Below are 23,332 nucleotides of genomic sequence, written 5' to 3'. Positions count from 1 at the left end.
AATTTGGTATCGAAGCTTATTTCTTCGGAATATTTTCACATGTGTTTTTACTCTTTTTTTAAAATCAGGCTCTATTAGTGCAATTTAAGGCACAAAACACAAATTAGATGCTCTTAAAATTGCTTTTCGCCAGTAAAAGTAAAATCTGGTGAATGGAAAGCTGTTTCACTCGGCCAGTATAACCTAAATACCCAAAATGAAGAGAAGATTTAATGCTGAAAAAAAATTCAAACCGCTGTGCTTTAATTTTAATGTAATTTTTTTCTCCTTATGTTGTAGGTAAGTTACCTGTACAAAAGTATTTTTAAATTTGGCTCATTTGGGCAATAATTTTTTTAAAGTTATTTCATTTAAACATTAACTCTTACTAGCAGAAAGTTTAAAATATCAAAGCACGAATCGTTTGGGGTGTAGATTTGTTGCCAAACTAATAGCTTTTTGTTTTATGCTTTAAGTTCAGTGTGACAAGAGTAATTGGTAATTATTCTTAGATGTACTGAAATTAAGAAAAAATTACTGGTTTTATTCAACTCAGAGATTTGCTACTAGTCCTAACAATCAATTTGGCTCAAGGTATTGGAGTAAAGATGGTTTTTGACTACTAAGTATACAAAGAGTCAAACAAAAGCCAAAATTATGTTTCTTCTAAACATTGTGAATGATATAAAGTCTGCTCTATGACTTTTTAAGCATCAAATTGTCATAGAAAAGTACTAATAAAATTTTACAAATGACTTTTTGGTTGGTAAAATTATAACAGTACTTATAACTGACTTACCAATAAGGTGAAAATACCACTCGATTCCCTTTTTTATGTTCTTTACAAATATACTAATTGCTTCTACTGCAAATTCAAATTTAAGCACTTTTTGAGCTTTTAAAAATGACAAATTTTCAATTAAAGTAGGCCTACAAGTTATTGCTTGTTTTTGACAAAATAATACTACCTTTTCTCAGTGCTAAAATTATATATAATAAGGTAAGGTTAGGTCAAAAAGTGCTTAAATTTGAATTTGTGATTTTGAATCTTCATAAAGAACATAAAGAAGGCATCAAGTGGTATGTTTACTTTATTGGTAAGTCAGTTATATGAACTGTCATAAATTTCTCTTTTGTTTTTCTCCTTAATATATATAATTCACTAAAATGTCATACAGAAGATATATATTGCCTCAGTGATCCATAGAGGAAACAACCAAAAGTCATACAGATGGATTTTTATAGGCCTACATGATATCATTTATTAAGCAACCTAAATAAAGTCATACAGATGTTTTTTTTACCTTGTAATACAATAGAGTAGCCTGAATATAGACATACAGATGGATTTTAAGATGAAACTTAAAAGCAGCAACTTTATATATGTGTCAAGAAACTAAATGATCAAAAAGTTTAATAACATACTATATTGATTTTAATGTTGACAATCAAAAGGGATTTACAGGATCAATGTGTGAGATATCTAGAAAGCATGAAGAAGAAGAAAATTGTTGATTCCAATATATCATTTTATGACATTTTGGTAAAAGGAGTAAGTTTGGTAGCAGCATATATGAGAGATGAAAATATATTGAATGTTACAAAAACAGCCAACTATGAACTAGTGCCCATTCTATATTAGCATACTAAAAAGTCATTTTGGAAGGGATTTGGAAAGGAATATGCTACTTGAACCAGCCAATAGAAGTTTTTATTCTCTCTTTAAGAACTTAGCTGCTGTATAATTGTGTTAAAAATATTTAGCTATCTAAGTAAAAAAGGCTTGAAAATCTTGATAGTTTTCTGAGATTCATTGCATCAGTTAAGGGGGAATGGAAAAATCAAAGGCTTCTAACATAAACTTAAAATTAAATCAATAGATTATGCTAACTTCCCCAAGAATATGTTGCAGTCATGTTCAAGTCTTCATATAAATGAGTTATCTATGTTGACCAAGCACAGACAATATAATGTTCAAACTCAATCTCCTTGTACTATTAGAATTATATTATGAAGGAGGTCTGTTTACAGTCAAAAACTTGAAACCAATTGTCTTTGGTATCACAAACTCACCATGTGGCTTTAGTATTAATGCTAAGTATAGTCTTATTTCTGGTAAAAATCATTTTCTCACCATGATGTAGGAAAGTTCTATTGAATAAAGCTGAAGCATATCGACTGAAAATCTATTGAATAAGCCCTCAATTTTGCAGCTCCTCCTTAACTGATGCAATGAGGCTAAGAAACATATATCAAAATTTTCAAGTCATCATTGCATAGATAGCTTAATACTTTTTCAGCAAATTCATATGGTAACTCAGTAAAGTTGTTACAGAGAGAATTAGAACATCAATTGGCTGGTTCAAGTAACTCATTCCTTTCCATATCCTTTCTGAAATGACTTTTTAGTGTGCTAGCATATAATGGAAACTCTGTTTCATAGTTGACTGTTTTGAAAACTACAACATATTTTAATTCCTCATTTATTTTGCTAATGAGCTTTCTCCTTTAAGTAAATTCTTATATTAGAATTGACAATTTTCTCCCTTTTCATGCTTTACAGTTGTCTCACACATTGATCCAGTAAATCCCTTTCATCATCATTGTTACAATCAATATTACACCTTATCAAACTTTTTGATTGTTTATTTTCTTGCCATACCTATGGATTTGCTAAACAATATGCTTAGCAGTTAGTTTCCCTGATCAAAGTCATAAAAAAACCTCATAATTAAATGAAGTATTCATAATAATCAGTTAAGGGGGGGTGACTTAATCCAAGCAGCATTGTTATCAAGAGCTGTGCATTGATTTTTATTCATAATATTTATGTCAGATCCATACTTCAGAATAGTTTTAACAGCTTTTCTGCACCCTTTAGAACAAGCATAATGAGGTACCGTTTTCCCATCTTAGTCTCTTAGAGCTAACTCTGGCATCATACTTTAGCAATGATTTCATACTTTGTGAGTATCCTTTTAAAGAAGCTTTATGAAGGGGACTTGCACAATCATTTCTTCTTATATTAACATCAGTGCCCTACTGTAAAAGATATTCAACAGTTTGAGTATTTGCTAATATCTGCTAAATGAAGTGGACTTTCGCCATTGTTTGTTTTCTCCTTAATATTACATCCATGCTTTAAAAGTAATTCAATAATTTTAATATTCCTTTTTTTTATTATGCAGTGAACTGGAGTTTGTCCAAGCTTTTGCATACAATCTTAGCTCCTTTGTTTAGAATCAACTTCACAACTTCAATATCAGCACTAATACCAGCCAAATGAAGTGGCATATCACAAGCTACTGCAGTTTTATTTTTAACTTTACAGTCTTAAATCCGAAGTTACTTAGCAATTGTTATATTCTTGATGATGAAAACATCACAAAGTAATATGGATTATTCTCATCATTCTTTTGAATAGGACAGTTCAAAAGAATTGATTAGCTGCTAAGTTGGTTCTTAATATCCTTCACAAACTGGAGGAAATAACTACCCATAGTTTAAATTATAAGGAGATGCTCTGCTCCTTATTCACATCCTTTGTTGTATTGGTTGCTAAAACTGCTGCCTTTGAATTAAATCCTCATAACCAGGCAAATTTTCTTGATTGCCCCCTCCCCCCGAAAAAAGACTTTATAATGTTTTTGATTTGAGGGTTGGTGGGGTGGGTAAGTTGTACAATCTATAATGCTTAAATCAACTGCCATTTCTGTTAGCAATTGATTAAATCATAAGGTAATTAAAGACATTAAGAGTAAAAACGATTTTCTTCCATGGGTGTTGGACAATATTGATGTAGGTAGGACTGTACTTTAGGAGGATTTAACTTGTCTAAGGAATTTGAAATCATCAAACAAGCATCATTGCTGAGGGGCCACGGAAGTAATGCCTCCTTCACATGATGAATAAGAATACATTCAAAGTGTGGTCAAAAGAAAAATACAATAATATAATTCTTACGTTTATTTGCCATGTCAAAAATAACTATAAATGATTTATTAAATGCTTCTCCACCTCAATCTATTCATAGTCACTCTTTACACATCTCATGAGGGTCTGATTTAAAAAAATCCTTTATTACAACTTTATTGTTTGACATCAGATGAATAATGAAAAGAATAATCAACAGATAGTTGTTTTGATAGTAGTCTAGCATTAAAAATAATTTCCTGTGAAAAGTAAATTTATGTATAATAAACTTGTAATAAGAACTCTCAATAGGTATTTTGAGGTTTGTACCCTGGGATTTTTTTCGTTTCAAGATTATGAAGTTCTTTGAGGATATGACCCAGCATTGGGATAGAAAAGTTTTGTAGTAATATCTTGTTTAAAACTTAAAGTTCTAGTATCGTCTTTGAAGGTCTAACAGGGACTTGGTGGAAATCAGCTTCTCTTCCCTGGCCATTTCTGCTTGTACCTCCCTTGAAAAATGATCAAAAGTCATTTTATTCTAAAACATTGATAGGTCAAATGTATATTCATTTAGGATCAAAAATTGAACCACAGCCAAATAAAGTAATTAAAACATAATGAAAATATATCAATTAAAACACTAATAAAATGACAAAATAGCCTCATAAGCACGCAACTGAAAATTAAATATATTTGTAACATTCCCTCTTGTAAAATTTGTGCTTTCAAACGTTAAAAAAATTTGTAGGATTCCAGAAACTAATGCCATTATATAGGCCTATTGAACATTCAGTCTATTTTCATTAGTGCTTTCCAGTCACCTTGATTATCACAATTTTGTTTTTTCAATAGTTAAGGGTCTGTGTCACTGATCTGTTTTTTTTTCTCCTGCTCCAAAGGTAGATTGGAACATCTGCTTAGAGGTGTATTTGAAAGAAAATGCTCATATATAGCCTATGTATCTTCATAAGTCTTTCTTGATAAAATGACAATTCAGTGCCATTTGGAACCAACAATGGTACTTTTTGGTTCTCTTTCTCGAATGAAAAGGGAAGGAAAGGAACCATATTAAATTTACTATTACAACTTGATTATCAAAAATTCTTACCTAGAGGCTTATAATTCATCCCCTTTGAAATTTCATTCCTATCCCATAGAACAAGTGTAAAAAAACATGTATTCTGAAAACAGATTTCTAATCAAAAGATATTTTATGCAAATTAATTCTTGACACTCAAATTTCATTTAATTTCATTTATGATTGTTATAATTAAATCGAGAGCCCATGAACAAGTGCGACTTGAAAATCTGTAGAAGGAAAAAAAAATTACATTGACAAAACAACAACAACAGTACTGATTTCTGATCTAGCAAGAGCCAAGGGATAGACAATTGACAAATAGAATAACATGTACCATGTCTATCTTAACAGTTAGTTTTAATCACAGTAACAATCTCTTTGGATTTTGAAAAATTAGGGGATGTCCCAAAATCTTGGGCAATTACACATTTTACTGGTTGCAAGTTCACCATAATAATGTGTTTTTAATTACTTTTAAACCAGACTCACTGAGTTACTTTGGGAGAAGAGAGGACCTACTACTTTATGTCCTATGGCTCTATGTTCATATGCCCTGGTTACCTCTTAATTTGCTAGTAGCAGTCAAGGCTGTTAGAGGGTAGAGTAAATTTACAACTTGGTTAGAACTTCTTGACCAAATAGAATAAAAAAGGCAAGATGTTAAATTCTCACTCTAATTTTCTAATTCATTTGACTTGACTTCTTATGAGGGTGGGAGTATTAGCGCAATGCCTGGAAGGTAGTTAATGCTTTTTGAGTCTGGAGGTATATTCTTTAGAGTTCTAACTCAAGAACAGATTAAAGCTTGGTTGGATTTACTCAAGCCTGTACCCAAGAAGTCAAAACCATGGGACCATGCCTACTCTCTATCCTTTTATATTGGGTAATTATGCAGGAAGATTCCTCAAGAAGAGTAGACAAAAGTCTAAAATATTAAAGATTGGTACCTTTTCTGTACCTATTTCACACTCCTTCCAAATATAATCATCACACTAACCATTGGGCTTGGCTTCTCCTACTGGACCCTGATATAGCTGTAGATTATATGCAATGTTTGGATAAAAGTGGATTTAATTGACTGAGTTATGATAAAATCTGAACAGAAATTTTCTACAAGTTGTAAAGTGAAAATTTTGTTATTAAAGTGGGCATTGGGGCTGTATTCCCACTCAACAGTAGGAAACACTATAAAATGCCACTTTAAACAATTCTTAAATAGTTCCTGATACCATTCCTTAAGATTTGCCACATGACTTTAGTCATACCCATTATCCCAATAATGATCGGAAATTATCCTGAATTAGGCTATAGGTATGGTGCTAAATAAAAATTATATGTGCGGAATCCGTTGTTTAAATCAATTTGAAGAAGAAGTTTAATTGAATATTCATTGCTTTTATACAATTCTGTGTATATGCTACATTTGACCACACGGGGGGGGGGGAGCATTTTATTACATTTGACCTTTCGATGTTTTAGGATGAAACGACTTTTGATCAATTTTCAAATTTGACTTTTGATCAATTTTTATTACATTTGACCTTTCGATGTTTTAGGATGAAATGACTTTTGATCAATTTTCAGGGGGAAGTACAAGCAGGAAAGGCCAGGGAAGAGAGGCTGATTTCCACCAAATCCCAGTTAGCCCTTTCAATGGGATACTGTAACTTAAGTTGTATATAAGATGCTACTACAAAACTTTTCTCTACCACTGGTGGGTCATATCCTCAAAAAACTTCATAATTTTGAATCAAGAAAAATACTTGCGCTCAAACCTCAAAATACCTAGTGGGAGTTCTTATTACAAGTTTATTATGCGTGAATTTACTTTTTATGGAATATTATTTTTAATGCTAGTCTCAAAACAACTACATGTTGATATTCTTTTCATTATTCATCTGCGGTCAAACGATAAAGTCGTAAGAAAGGATTCAAAAGAGATTGAAACCTCTCGAGATGAGTAGAGAATGAATAGACTGAGGTGGAGAAGCATTTAATAAACGATTTATAGTTATTTTTAAAAAGGTAAATAAACGTGAAAACTATATTATTTTATTCTTCTTCTGATTCCACTTTGAATGTCATCTTATTCCTCTTGTGAAAGAGGCATTTCTTCCGTGGCCTCTCTTCAATGATGCTTATTTAATAATTTTAAATTCCTCAGATAAGGTAAATCACTCTAAAGTACCACATAAAAATTGTCCTACACCCCCACAAGAAAATTGGTTTTATTTTTAATGATTTTAATTACCTAATGATTTAATCCATAGCTAACAGAAATTGCAGTGGTTTTAAATAGCAACGAAGTCCACACTGCTTTTACATAAAAAACACCAAAAACAAGAAGAAAGAATAAGGAATTTCTCAAGACAGTGGGAAACAAATTAGAATATAATGTCCAAGGGCCGTCCTCAAAGGACCTATGGGAAAAATGAACTTGGGGTTTTTTAGATCACTTTAATACATATGATAGGAATTTACAGTTTACCTTAGAAATTGAAATTGTAAATAAAGTCTCATTCCTACCAATACAAAACAATAGAAATTTACATTTTGATCAAACCACCCCCCACAAGTTAAAAGAGGTGTCGTAATATCTCTCGTTGATCGTGCCCTAAACATTTGTTCTGATTCCTACATCACAGCTGAACTAGACTTTATCAAGGACATACTTTTTGGAAATGGGTATCCTCTTTTTTTATTAATAATAGAATTTACCGTAGACTGAAAAGACACTCCCGTAAAATCAACGATAATTTACCATTTGAGAATCCTGATAAGCCCCAAAACATAATTTACCTCCCATATATCCCAAAAATCACTAGAAATCTTAAAAAAGTATGGACACAAAATAATCGGTATGTTGTATTTACCAATAATTTGAAAATCATAAATCTCATAAATTCTGGTAAAGATAAAACTTCAGTTACTCGCCAAAGAAGTGTCCATCAAATATCCTGCGACTGTGAGAAGCTATGTTTTCGAAAATTCTAGCCACAAAATACTTTTTGAAGAATCCGCCATTATTAGCAATGATCGAGGCATAAAGCAAGTAGTTCGAGAAGCAATTGAAATTAGACTTAAGATTAATAATAATCTCTCTTTAAATAGGGATTTAGGAGTATATTCACTGAATGTTCTATACACAAATTTAATTAAAAATGACCTTACGAAATATTATAAAAAACCAATAGAAATTAACACAGAACCTTTCACAAATAGACCTATAAGATCAGCAGCGAAAAAAGCTAGGCTTTAAAAGCTGAAAAATCCCTATTGTTCTTCTAGTTTTTGGTGTTTGTGATGGAAAGGCAGTGTGATCTTCGTCGTTATTTACCACGCTCTTTATGCTAAAGTTTGACTTTGTCACAACTCTACTTTTTGAAACAATCGAAACTTTAGCATAAAGAGTGGGGTGTTGAGGAGGGGACAGCATTTTTTACATAAGGAATAATTTCTATTCGTTTTAAGTTTTAATGTCACTCTTTATTTTCAGTTAAAAACTTGTTTTTTTTTATTTAATATGCTGAAAGATAAACAATGCTAAGCCTCCATTGACCGTAAGCTTTGATTTAGAAATAAAAATCATCATTGGCACTGCATTAATACTTATTACTTATAGAGGGATAGCTTCAATGCATCATTTTTTCCAGGCCCTTTAGCATGGAAGGAATTGTCGTTGAAACCTCGAAGGTAGCTCATACCATTAAAAATTGAAAGTTTAGTAGCAAGCCAAAATCTTTAATTTTTGTTGAAAAATTAAATAAATAAAAAAACAAGTGTTTTAACTGCAAGTAAGGAGCGGCAATAAAACTCAAAACGAATAGAAATTACTCTGTATATGAAAAAGATTGTCCCCTCCTCAACGCCCCCCTCTTTACGCTAAATTTTGACTCTTTCTCACAACTCCACTTTTTAAAATAATAAAAAACTTTAACGTAACGAGCGAGGGGGGCCAGTTGTCCTCCAATATTTTTGGTCACTTAAAAAGGGCACTAGTAGCCTACTTTTATTTTTCGCTCAAACAAGGCCTGGTAATATTGGTTTGATATGATCACCACCCCCCCCCCTCACCGTGGTGGGCGAAAATATACAAAAACAAACTAATAAATAAACACACTTCCGTGATCTTTCTTCTGGCAAAAAAATACAAAATTCTACATTTTGCAAATGGAAGCTTGAAACTTATATTACAGGTTTCTCGAATACGCTGAATATGATAGTGTGATTATCTTTAAGATTGATTTACTTTTAGGGGGTGTTTCCCCCCCCCCCCTGTATGGAAATCAAACAAATTTTCTCAGGCACGGAGATTTTGATACGTAACACTAAACTTAATGTATCTTACATATCTGAAATCATAATAATAAGCCAATCCTTTTGATATATGTATCAAAATCCTGTTTTTAGGGTTTTGGTTACTATCGAGCGGCATTGCTCCTTGCTTACATTTCGTTGCCATGAATTGTTTGATTTAAAGATTTTTAAGCCGGCGGAATAGTTTCCTGGTCTTCCTCAACACATACCTGGGAATAAGACGGCTGCACAAGATACGACAATGTGCATCGACAAAGTGTCTTGATTTAGTTTAAATTTCCTCAAAATTTTTAAATGTAGTACTGTGGTTGTAGTAGTAGTAGTGGTAGCAGTAGTTATGTTGGTATTACCTTTTTGGTCAATTGATCATCTCTTTTTTATGGCACTTGCTATTTACCAAGTAACATATAACGATCGCAAATTCTGTTGGTCTGTCTGTCTGTCTGTCGGTCCCGGTTTTGCTAGTTTAGGCACTTCTAGGTAAGATAGGACGATGAAATTTGGCAGGCGTATCAAGGTGATCAAGGTATCAGAGTGGAGGGACGGTTAATTCAGAAAAATTAGAAAAAAGAAGGTATTTTTAACTTACGAACAGGTGATCGAATCTTAATAAATTTGATATTTACAAGGATATCTTATCTCATAGCTTTTATTTTAAATCCCGACTGGATCCGGTGTTGTTGGGGGGGGGGGGTAGAGATGGGAAACCTAAAATCCTGGAAAAGGCTTAGAGTTGATGAATCACGATGAAACTTGGCGGGAAAAATAAAATAAAAGTCCTAGATACGTGATTAACATAACCGTAACGGATCCGCCCTCTTTGGGGTGGGTGGGTTAATTTTGAAAAACTAAAAAACATGAAGTATTTTTAAATTACAAAGGATTGGTTGGTTATTAATAAATTTCATATTTAGAAGTACCTCATAACTCAGATATTTTATTTTAAATCCTGGCCGGATCTAATTTCATTGGGGGGAGTTTGGGGGACCGGAAATCTTGGAAAAGGCTTAGAGTGGTGAGATCAGAATGAAACTTCGTGGGATGAATAATCACAAGTCCAAAATACGTAATTGTAATAAATGGACTGGATCTGCTTTCTTTGTAGGAGTTGAGGGGGGAGGGTAATTCGGAAAAGATAGAAAAATGAGGTGTTTTTTAACTTACGAACGGTGGATCAGACCCTAATGAAATTTGATATTTAGAAGAATTTTGTGCTTCAAAGCTGATTTCAAACCCCGACCAGATCCGGTGACATTAGGACAGTTGGAGAGGGAAACCGGAAATCTTTGAAAACGTGAAAATTGAGGTATCTTTATCTTACGAATGGGTGATCAGATCTTAATAAAACTTGATTTATAGAAAGATCTTATGACTCAGATGCTCCATTTTCAATTTGAATCGGATCCGGGGACATAAGGGGTTGGAGGGGGGGGGGGACGGAAATCTTGGAATCCGGAAATCTTGGAAAACACTTACTGTGGAGAGATCGGGATGAAACTTGATGGGAAGCATAAGAAAAAGTTCTAGATACGTGTTTGACGTAATTAGGACGGATCCGCTCTCTTTGGAGGAGTTGGGGGTGTTAATTCGAAAAAACTGAGGTATTTTTAATTTAAGAATGGGTAACCGGATCTTAATAAAATTTGATATTTAGAAGGAACTCATGTCTCAAAGCTCTTATTTTAAGTCCTGATCAGATCTGGTGACATTGCGGGGAGTTGGAGGGGAAACTGGAAATCTAGGAAAACGCTTAGAGTGGAGAGATTGGGATGAAAGTGGTGGGTAGAATAAGCAAACATCGTAGATACGTGATTAACGTAACCAGACTGGATCCGCTCTCTTTGGGGGAATTAAGGGGGGTTCCTTTGCTCTGGCAAGTTTGGTGCTTCTGGACGTGCTAGGACGATGAAAATTGGTAGGTGTTTCAGGAACCTGCACAAATTGACTTGATAAAGTCGTTTTTCTCCAATTCGACTATCTGGGGGGCTGAAGGGAGAGGAAAAAATGAGGTATTTTTAACTTACGAGTGGGTGATCGGATCTTAATTAATTTTGATATTTAGAATGACCTCCTGTTTCAGAGCTCTTATTTGAAATCCTGACCGGCATTAAGTCTCTGATTTTCCTTTTAAATCTGTCTATTGATTCACATAAATTTTCTAGAGCTCTAGTCATATGAGCTCTTGGCTCTTCCGACCTCGTCACAAGTGCCATATGAGCTCTAAGCTCTTGTTCATTTCCTGAACGCTAAAAATTAATAAATTCAGTTATTCCTGAGTTACGCCCTTTTGACCGCCCGTATACAAATTAAATTTTATGATTTAGTTCAACACTCCCCTCAATCTTCTCTGAAGGTTCACCTGAATGCCCTTTGTTTTTTCAGAAAGTTACGGTCAAATTTTCATACCTTTCTCAATAACATATAGTATGTGCAGACAGTGAATGAATTGCCTAACTTACAGCCCTTGTTCTGTGGGCTGTGAGGAGGTTATCGTCCCTATAGGCCTAATTGCAGGATCGTCAAGCTATGCAGAAGAAAATAGACGTCTGAAAATTTTGATGGGATGTTTTTATGGAAAATGATTGTTGTTGGAAGGGGGAGTAGCAGGTTGCCCTCGATTCACCTTGGACTCTTTAAAAGATCGCTATAACTTCAAATTTCCAATTAAATGAGCCCCGTCCAAATTCTATACGACCAATTAATTTTTTTGGCTAAATGGCTTTCTCATAGTTTTGATCGGACGATATTGAGAAAAAAGAAGCAGGGGAATAGGCCTAGCTACCCTCCAATACTTGGGTTACTTAAAAAGGTAACTAGAACTTTTAATATTACGAACGTATTTATTAGTAAAAGAATACGTAACTTACGAAATAACTTACTTAACGAACTTCTAAATTCGTATGTTTTATTACGTATATGAGGGAGTTTGCCCTCTCGTCAATACCTTGCTCTTTACACTAAAGCTTAAATTTTGTCCCAATTCCTTAAGAATGACCCCTTAATCCCAAAGACCGTAGAATAAATAGTTGAAATTCATAAGATTACTTTAGCGTAAAGAGCATGGTATTAGGAGGAGGCGAACCCCTCACATGCGTAATAATTTCTGTTTGTTTAAGTTTTAATGCTGCTCCTTACTTTTAGTTGAAAAAACTTTTTTATATTTATTTTTTTATTGGTCTTTAAAAAAATGCTAAGAATCCTAAGCCCCCTTCATGGAAATTCTCTTCCCCCATTAAAAATTCTTCCATGGAAATTTCCCCCTCCCGCATAACCCTCTCCCATCAGTCCCTTCCCCTAACCAAAAAAACCTGAAAGTGTATGTACATTTCCCAATAACCGTTACTATGTGTAGACACTGGTCAAAGTTTGTAACTTGCAGCCCTTCCCACGGGGACTGTGGAGGAGTAATTCGTCCCCAAAGACATAGGCTTTAGGTTTTTTGACTATGCTGAATACAATGGATACCTCAAAATTTTGATCCGGTGACTTTGAGAAAACAATGAGCTTGGGAGGGGGCCTAGGTGCACTCCAATTTTTTTGGGTCACTTAAAAAGGGCACTAGAACTTTTCATTTCCGTTATAATGATCCCTCTCGTGACATTCTAGGACCACTGGGTAGATATGATCACCACTGGAAAAAAAAAAAACAAAAAAAAACACGCATCCGTGATGTCTTGTGGCAAAAAATACAAGATTCCACATTTTTGTAGATGGGAGCTTGAAACTTCTACAGTAAGGTTCTCTGATGATGTGATTTCCGTTAAGATTCTATGACTTTTAAGGGGTGTTTCTGCCTATTTTCTAAAATAAGACAAATTTTCGAAGACATTTTCGTAACTTTTGATGGGTATAATTAAACTTGATGAAACTTATATATTCAAAATCAGCATTAAAATGCGATTCTTTTGATGTAACTATTGGTTTGGAAATTCCGCGTTTTAGAGTTTCGGTTACTATTGAGCCGGGTCGTTCCTTACTACAGTTCGTTACCACGAACTGTTTGAAATTGAGTCGCTAAAGAGAAAGCAAAATAATAAATTAATTCTATATTGGAATTCTGTTACATGCAAAATTATTCAAAAAAATTTCCCCGAGTCATAGTTTTGGGACTTTTTAACTGTGCTGAATAATATGTTCTTCACAAAATTTTGATCGGATGTCTCTGGGGCAAAAATGGGTGTGGAAAAAGGGCTACTCAAGTTGTTGTACTGCTTGGGATGAACTAATTTTAAGTTGCCCTCATTTAAAAAAAAGATTTATAACTTCTGATTTCCGTTTGAATGAACCTCTCCCGATCTTATAGGAGCATTGGGTTGACACCATCACCCATGAAAACAAAACAAAACACCCATCCATGATCTTTCTTCTGACAAGACAGGTGTCTGAAATGTATACCGTAAGGTTATTACCATTACCATTTTATTATGCTCGGGCCTTAGGCTATAATTGAGAGAGTGAGGCTCTGTTCAAGTCAATTATATTATGCATCTTTCAAAAGTAGTGCAAATAAATTGTAAGCTGATGAAACCAGTTCTTTTGTTAAATAATATAATTATGTAATTAAAAAATACCGGTACCACTATTACCTATGATATACGTTTAACTTTCTCTCTAAACAAAATTTACAGAATTGATGTGGAGGGATTGGCTAAATATACATCTGCCCCCTCCTCCCCCCCCCCTCCGAGCCGGAGAAAAACTATATGTTGCTCTGGGTAGTAGTAATAGTAGTAGTAGTAAAGAAAATTCTATATTTTTCTTTAAAATTTATATTCTTGTCGGAATGTAGTTTCTCAGCATCAGACACCCCAGAGACAGAATGGTCTGCGCACTTTACGAATGAGTTTGCTCCTGTTGACCCTGAAACCAAAGCTAAAGCAGAGCATGAATCGACAGATTTTCTGAACGCGCAGTCGGCCATTGATTTCTTAGTGACACGAGAATCTGTCAACTGCCATCACTCGCTAAACCGCAAACGATCTTCGGGCATTGACAATGTTAGTGCTCTCAATATAATTAACGGCGGCTCTCTGCTTTTTGACCATATTTGTTTGTTAATGCAGATGATTTTTGATACTAGCACTGTTCCTACAACGTTTTGTGTAGGAGACCATATTCCAATTCCGAAAAAAAGGAAAATCTAATACCACGCCACAATGTTCAAGCTTCCGTGAAATTACAGTGTCCACGACACTTCGTAAAATTTATGAATTGTTATTTATTGATGAATTAGGCAGGAAGTCTTATGTTCCCCCTTTATAGTTTGGTTTCCAACCGGGTATCGGATGCGCCCATGCACTAGATTGTAGTTGCGTCAGCATTGACAGATGCGGAAAACTGAGTTGAAAGTTTGGCCCTAGCTGGCCACGATGTCTACCGAGCTTTCGACTCTTTGATTCAGGCTGTTATGCGCCTGCATGCGGCAAAGCGAGGTGTTAATCGCGCTGTTTTACTGTCTCTTTAGAATATGTACTGACGGCTCCGAGTAAGGCTTAAGCTGCCTCAAAAGTTGCTAGGATCGCCTCAACTTCGTTATTTTATCGCACAGTTTCAGTTCGGAAGGGCATATGCTAAGGAGCCATCTCTTCGCCAACGAAGTTCAACAATAGCGTTTTAGATGCGCAGTCGCTATGTTTTTGTTCATGCGTTTTTCAAGCTTTTAACGTTTCTTTCGTGTGTTATGCTGACGACGTCTTCAATATAAGCAGGTTTATCCAACGGATAGAAGAAAACTTTCAAATTATGCAAAATGGATGTGATCATCTAGGTCTCAAATTTAAGTCGGCTAAGTCTAATGCTGTGCTATTTAATTGGAAAGCTGAAGGCCCCTTACCCACCATTTTTTTTGGTGATAGTTGTCTAAGAACCGTTGAAAGTGTTGTTTATCTTGGTCTTCCCATTGGTTCCTCGCTGAAATACACACACATACTCCTTTCTGAGCATTTTGTACGAAAAATTTATGCTTCTTACGCTCTGCTTGTAAAAAATATCACACGTTTTAACCAAAAAGTCCTAGCGTCCCTTTATAATTCTGTTGCAATGCCTCAATCCCTTTACCTAGCCCCTTTTTGGAAATTTTTTCAACTGGTGAAAAAAGTAAACTCAGTTCCACTTTCTTCAGATTTTCTAAATATTTACTTAAGCTTCCTCCTTGGACAAGAAATACTAAAATGATCAAAATGTATAAAATGCCTCATCCTGAGCTTGCCATTTCCAAATTGATAAGTTAAGTGTATATATATGTACGTACATTCAGTTGTAGATTGGTGAGTTTTTAGCTCATAGCTGTTGTTTTTCTTCCTTATGTGGAAGTTTAGTGCTTTTTTCCCCTTTTTGTTTTGTTTTTTATACTCCGTCTTTCTTCTGTTGAAATTATGGGTGATAAATAAAAAAATATTTCGAGTTGTGCGTTCTTGTATTTGTTATAATACAATCAACAGTGACACACTTAAAGAGATAATTTAATGTAACAAGGCTAATCGTGGTTTATAAATAAGAAAGGCCTACTCCTACAACGATCCTAATTTTCTAAGCAGTTGGAACAACATTGATTTTGAACAGTGTTTTTAGTGTGTCAAAAGAGCGACTAAAAAAAAATACGAAAAAGAATTACCGTGGTAATTCTACATAAAATACATAAAAATGGTAAAAAAGATGACTGGAAATTACTCATGAAAATGCTGAATTTCCAATATACAAAAAATTAAGCCTAAATGTTGCAAATTATTCGGTTTTCATTATAGTACAAATAAGGCAACCGTGTGATTTTATTTGTTTTTTTATGGCACTTGATATTAACCAACTGACATGTAGCAATTGCAAATTCTGTTGATCTGTCCCGGTTTTGCTACTTTAGGCACTTCCAGGTAAGCTAGTACGATGAAATATGGCAGGCGTATCAGGGACCAGACCAGATTAAATAAAAAATAGTTGTTTTCTCGATTTGACTATCTTGGGGGGGAGTGGGGGCGGTTAATTCGGAAAAAATAGAAAAAATGAAGTAATTTTAACTTACGAACGGGTGGTGGGATCTTAATAAAATTTGATGTTTGGAAGGATATCGTGTCTCAGAGCTCTTTTAAATACCGACCGGATCTGGTGAAGGGGAAATTGGGGGGGGGGAGGAAACTAAAATCTTGGAGAATGCTTAGAGTGGAGTGATTGCGATAAAACTTGGTGAGAAAAATAAGCACAAGTCCTAGATACGGGATTGACATAACCAGACCTGGATCCTCTCTCTTTGGTGGAGTTGGGGGGGGGGGGATAATTCGAAAAAATTAGAAAAAATGAGGTATTTGTAACTTGCTAACGGGTGATTAGATCATAATGAAATTTGATATCTATAAGGATCTCGTGCTTTAGAACTCTCATTTTACGACCAGATCTGGTGACATTGAAGGGAGTTGGAGGGGGAAACCGGAGTTCTTTGAAAACGTGAAAATTGGGGTATCTTACGAATGGGTGATCAGATCTTAATGAAACTTGATATATAGAAGAATCTTATGTCTCAGATGCTCCATTTTCAATTTTAATCGGATCTGGGAACATAGAGGGTTGGAGGGGGGAAACAGAAATCTTGGAAACCGGAAATCTTGGAAAACGCTTAGAGTGGAGAGATCGGGATGAAACTTGATGGGAAGAATAAGCACAAGCTATAGATACGAGATTGACATAATTGGTACTTATCTGTTCTCTGTAGGGGAGCCGGGGGTAATTAATTTGGAAAAATTAGAAAAACTGAGGTTTTTTTAACTTAAGAACGGGTGACTGGATCTTAATGAAATTTGATATTAAGAAGGGACTCATGTCTCAGAGCTCTTATTTAATCCCGACCAGATCTGTCAACATAGAGGGGAGTTGGAGGGGGGAAACCAGAAATCTTGGAAAACACTTATAAATGTCATGGATGCGTGATTGACGTAACCGGACTGGATCCACTCTCTTTGGAGGAGTTAAATGGTGGGGCTCAGTTCTTTGGCAAATTTGGTGCCTCTGGACGTGCTAGGACGATGAAAACTCGTAGGCGTGTTAGGGAGCTGTACAAATTGACTTGATAAAGTCGTTTTCCCCGATCCAATCCTCTGGGGGGCTGAAGGGAGAGGAAAAATTAGAAAAATTGAGGTATTTTTAACTTACGAGTGGGTGATCGGATCTTAATAAGTTTGGATATTTAGAAGGACCTCGCGACTCAAAGCTCTTATTTTAAACTGACCGTTATTATCTCTCTGATTTCCCTTTTAAAACAATCTATTGATTCTTAGAATTCTAAGAATTGCTTAGATTCTTAGAATTTCTAGAGCTCATTCCATATAAGCTCTTGGCTCTTCCGACCTCTGGTCACAAGTGCCATATGAGCTCTTAGCTGTTGTTAATTAAACCAATAAAAAAATTTAACCATTGATTTTTTTTTAAGTCAATTAGATTATTGAGCTCTAACCTTCGGTTTCAAATCATAAAGTTGCGTTTAAGAATTCCACAGAAATTAGTACCTTATAAGATGGGGTAGAGAGTTAAGCATTAAATAGATTGAGTTAGAGAAGTCTTTGTATGATTTAGATTTATTAGTAATATTATAAAGTAAACGTGAGAGCCATATTATGGGATCACTCTTTTGATCACCATTTTAAATGTTTTCTTGCTTCTCAGATGTGGCAGGCATTGCTACTGTGCCCCTTCCAGTTGTCTGTTTAATCACTTGAAACTCCTGAGTTAAGTTAAATCACTCTTAAATGAAGCTTGACCTACGTCAAAATTGTTCTACGCACCTATGAGAAAATTTGTTTTTATTCCTTAATAGTATTAACCACCTTTTGTTTCCCTGCCTCTAATCGATAACTTACAGACATGTAAGCAGACATATTAAGATATATTTTAAACGATAACGTCTCTAAGAAAGATTTTATGTTGTCATATTTAAATATCATATTTATATTATATATAAATATTATGCTTGTAAAATAAATATTATGTTTATATAATATAAAGTTTTTTTTTCAGGGGGAATCAATAAAGTGGATCTAGAGAAGAGGATTTAATTCAAGGACCGAAGTTTTAACCACTAATACCCCAAAAACTGTCGAAAAGGAGTGGAGTGGTTATGTGTGATAACTATGATGTTAACTATAGTTTAATTCGGGCAGTTCGTCAAGGAGAACTGGAAAGAACAAAGGAGCTAATTAATTCGTTTGGGCTCTCTTACTCTAAAGGATGGTCAGAAGGATACGTATTGCTTTATGATGCTTTGTTCAACAGAAAAAAAGAAATTGCTAAATTGCTTTTAAATCACGGGTGTAAAGTAAACAGTAAAAATATGTCTTCTGACACGCCACTTCATTTGGCTGTTGATAGTAGTGATACAGAAGTTGTTGAAATGATTCTAGACAAAGGAGCTAGGATTAATGCAGTAAGCCCACTGGGAGAAACTCCTCTTCACCGTGCGATAGAAAACAGTAATAAAAAAGTTGAAATGACAAAATTACTTCTAAAACATGGAAGTAATGTTAACGTAAGAACAAATAAGGGTACAACACCACTGCACTATGCTGCAGAAAAAGGCATTACAGAAGTTGTTCAGCTACTTTTGGACAATGGTGCTAATGTTGATGCTAAAGGAGAAGATAGCAACACCCCTCTTCATATTGCTATTTCAAGGGGAGAAGAAACCATTGTCGAACTACTTTTACGGTATGGAGCTAAAGTTGACAATTTGGATAAAAATGGCAAAACTGCACTACGTCTTGCTGTTGAAAACAGTAGTTTACGGACTATTAAGGATATTTTGAAGTGGAGTCCAGATATTAATAATCAAAGCAACAGAGAATCTCTTAAGGCTTCTGTACATAGCAATACTAGAGAGTTTAAAGAGGTTGTTGAAGCTCTTCTAAAATATGGTTTTAGTGTAAACGCCGAAGATGCAAATAAAACAGAGTTGTTGCAATCCGCTGTTGAAAAAGGATATGTCAAGATCGTTGAAGACTTATTAAAGTATGGTGCTAATGTTAATACGATACTTGGTCGTTGCTGGAACGGAAAAGGTTTAACACCATTACATATTGCAGTTATAAATAAACAAGAAGAAATGGCTAATTTATTGATAAGCAACGAATCAGATATAAATGCCCGAGATGAAAATGGGAAAACCCCGATATTTTATGCTGTGAAGAACAGCGATTTAAACCTTACTAAATTCCTTTTAGCTAACAAAGCTAGTTTAAACGACAGTCCTGAGGTTTTTTTCAAAGCTGTTAAAACGGAATGCATCAAAATTGTTGAAGTTCTTTTGAGATATGATGCTGATGTTAGTGCTACTGATATAAGTGGACGAACAGCATTACACTTTATTACAATACAAAATACATGTAAAAATCCTGACATTAAGGACGCAATAGCGAAACTGCTTCTAAACAGAGGCGCTGATGTTGACGCTCAAACTATAACGGGTGAAACAGCTCTTCATTTTGCCATTCTAAACGAAAATTTAAAAATTGTTGAAACAATTTTGGAATATAATGCAAATGTTAACCTAGGAACAAAAAATGGAGACATGCCTCTGTGTCTCTCTTCTCTTACAGGAAATGTAGAAATTTGCACAATGCTTCTGAATAAAGGAGCTAATGTAAATGTGAAGAAAAACGATGAAATTTCTGCACTCCACATTGCAACTCAAAAGAATCATGGGAACATTGTAAAACTTTTGCTAAAATATGGTGCTGATGTTGACGCTCAAACTATAAAGGGCGAAACAGCTCTTCATTTTGCCATTCGAAGACAAAATGTAAAAGTTGTTGAAACGATTTTGGAATATAATGCAAATGTTAACCTAGGAACAAAAAATGGAGACATGCCTCTATGGCTCTCTTCTCTTTCAGGAAATGTAGATATTTGCACAATGCTTCTGAATAAAGGAGCTAATGTAAATGTGAAGAAAAACGATGAAATTTCCGCACTCCACATTGCAACTCAAAATAATCATGGGAACATTGTAAAACTTTTGCTAAAATATGGTGCTGATGTTGACGCTCAAACTATAAAGGGCGAAACAGCTCTTCATTTTGCCATTCAAAACGAAAATTTAAAAATTGTTGAAACAATTTTGGAATATAATGCAAATGTTAACCTAGGAACAAAAAATGGAGACATGCCTCTATGGCTCTCTTCTCTTTCAGGAAATGTAGAAATTTGCACAATGCTTCTTAATAAAGGAGCTAATGTAAATGTGAAGAAAAACGATGAAATTTCTGCACTCCACATTGCAACTCAAAATCATTATGGGGACATTGTAAAACTGTTGCTAAAATATGGTGCTGATGTTGACGCTCAAACTATAAAGGGCGAAACAGCTCTTCATATTGCTTCTCTTAGACAAAATGTAAAAGTTGTTGAAACGATTTTGGAATATAATGCAAATGTTAACCTAGGAACAAAAAATGGAGACATGCCTCTATGGCTCTCTTCTCTTTCAGGAAATGTAGAAATTTCCACAATGCTTCTGAATAAAGGAGCTAATGTAAATGTGAAGAAAAACGATGAAATTTCCGCACTCCACATTACAACTCAAAATAATCATGGGAACATTGTAAAAGTTTTGCTAAAATATGGTGCTGATGTTGACGCTCAAACTATAAAGGGCGAAACAGCTCTTCATTTTGCCATTCAAAACGAAAATTTAAAAATTGTTGAAACAATTTTGGAATATAATGCAAATGTTAACCTAGGAACAAAAAATGGAGACATGCCTCTATGGCTCTCTTCTCTTTCAGGAAATGTAGAAATTTGCACAATGCTTCTTAATAAAGGAGCTAATGTAAATGTGAAGAAAAACGGTGGAATTTCTGCACTCCACATTGCAACTAATAATCATCACGGGAACATTGTAAAACTGTTACTAAAATATGGTGCCAGAGTTAATTCTCAAGATAATGATGGCAGAACAGCCCTTCACTATGCTTGTTATAATGGGCATGAAGAAGCTGTTGAAGAGCTCCTGGTACATGGGTCCGACATAAACATTACGAGTAAAAATGGTTGTACAGCTCTTGATGACAATGCTGCTGGGATAAAGTCATTTTATAGAGACTTTTTTATAGACACCTCTGATTCTGATGCTTCTGATTGTTATGATACCGATCGTGGGGTATTTGGGGGGGAAATAACTCTTAATTTTATTATTTGCCTTATAGTTAAAATGAAAACGGCAAATTTATATGTAAGTGAAAAAAATATACAATCGATGAGTACAATAAGGTGTGGCAGAATTGCTCAATCCATTGATTTAGATGATGAAAGGGAAATTCAGGATCAATATTTGAGAGAACTAGCAAGGATGAGGAAAGAGAAAATTGTTAATTCCAATATTTCATTTTATGACATTTTGGTAAAAGGAGCAAGCTCGTTAGCAGCATATATGAGGAATGAAAATGTAGTGGAAGTTTCAAAAACAGCAAGCTACGAAACGCAATTTCCATCATATGCTAGCATACTAAAGAGTCAGTTTAGAAAGGGTATGGAAAGAAATAAGTTACTTGAACCGGCCAATAGATGCTTCAGTTCTCTCATTAGCGGCTATACTGAGTTACCATATGAATGTGCTGAAAAAATATTGAACTATACAAGTAATGAAGACTTGGAAAATTTGATAGATGCTTTTGAGCCTGATTGTATCAGTTAAGAAGGAGTAGTATAATTAAGAACCTCAAATATATTGTTATATTTTGTGCAATTTAACTCTAATTTTGTGTGCAAGGGTAAGTTTTAGAAGATTTTGAGTGCCCTGGTCAGAGAATAAAGGTATAAACATTGAACTCAGAGATGGACAATATTAAATAAGGCGGAAAGCTTGGAATTTTAAATTGAAACTTATTAAAAGAGGAAAAGAAGCGATGAATTATAAAAGTTATGGGTTCTGCGATCAATATAGTTGAGAGCATTTGTCTATATAAATTTTGTTTTATTTTTTTCATATATTACACGGTATATTAAATTAGAAATCTTTTTTGCCAGTAAAAGCAATTTGACCGATAGATCACAATATAGGACTCAAATGTTCAGAAAGGTGAGTAGAATATAAGCAGTAGTAGAAAGGAAAGTACCTAATTACTGTACCTAATTACCTAATGTACCTAAAGTACCTAATTACTTACAACCCTAAATGGGTTGTCCCGTGCGCAATCCCTCGCTCTTTACGTTAAAGTTTTAATTGTTTAAAACGTAGAATTGCGGCAAATAGTCAAACTTTAGCGTAAAGAGCGAGGTATTGCGGAGGGGACAACCCATTTCACATACGGAGTAATTTCTGTTCGTTTTAAGTTTTAATGTCGCTCCATACTTTCAGTTAAAAAAACTATCTTTTTATTATGTAATTTCTGAACGTTTTTGAATTAATGCATGATTGATTTTGGTTCTCCGCACATAAATTATTAAAATAAATTTGCATATTAATTCTTTTTTTTGGCTAAATGGCTTTCTCTTAGTTTTGATCAGACGATATTGAGAAATAAGGGGTGGGGAAGGAGGCCTAGTTGCCCTCCAATTTTTTGGTTGCTTAAAAAGGCAACTAGAACTTTTAATTTTTTAATTAACGTTTTTAGTAGTAAAAAATATACGTAAAGTAAGAATTAACTTACGTAATAAACTATTATTCTCTTATGTTTTTATTATGTATATGAGGGGGTTTGTTCCCTCGTTAATACCTCGCTCTTTACACTAAATTTTAAGTTTTGTCCCAACTCTATAAGAATAACCCAGAATCAGAAAGGCCTTAGAATAAATAGTTGAAATTACTAAAATACTTTAGCATAAGGAACGAGGTATTTACCTCCTAACTACCTCGCTTTTTATACTAAAGCATTTTTAGAACCCCCCAGATGCGTAATAATCTCTGTTCGTTTTAAGTTTTAATGCTACTCCTTAGTTTCAGTTGAAAGAAACTTTTTCATGTTTATTTTTTCATTGTTCCTTTTACAGTAATGCTAGAAAATCCCGCGCCCTTTTCATTGCTTTTCTCTTCCGCCATGATATATTCCTCCAAGAAAAGATCCTCCC

The 23,332-nt window shown here is 34.5% G+C and overlaps 1 protein-coding gene across 1 annotated transcript; it reads left to right on the top strand.

Annotated features, from left to right (window-relative positions):
- Nucleotides 1-378: 378 nt before the first annotated feature.
- On the top strand, nucleotides 379-22,278 carry LOC136029855 (serine/threonine-protein phosphatase 6 regulatory ankyrin repeat subunit B-like). Its single transcript, XM_065708311.1, has 2 exons — nucleotides 379-477; nucleotides 18,290-22,278. Exon 2 carries the CDS (start codon nucleotides 18,390-18,392, stop codon nucleotides 21,957-21,959), a length of 3,570 nt encoding a protein of 1,189 aa, XP_065564383.1. The 5' UTR covers nucleotides 379-477; nucleotides 18,290-18,389; the 3' UTR covers nucleotides 21,960-22,278.
- The last annotated feature ends 1,054 nt before the right edge of the window (nucleotides 22,279-23,332 follow it).

This window comes from Artemia franciscana, chromosome 8, assembly GCF_032884065.1.
Source record: "Artemia franciscana chromosome 8, ASM3288406v1, whole genome shotgun sequence".
Lineage (NCBI taxonomy): Eukaryota > Metazoa > Arthropoda > Branchiopoda > Anostraca > Artemiidae > Artemia > Artemia franciscana.
Note: the sequence above shows the minus strand (reverse complement) of the source record. Positions and strands in the feature narration are given on the sequence as shown.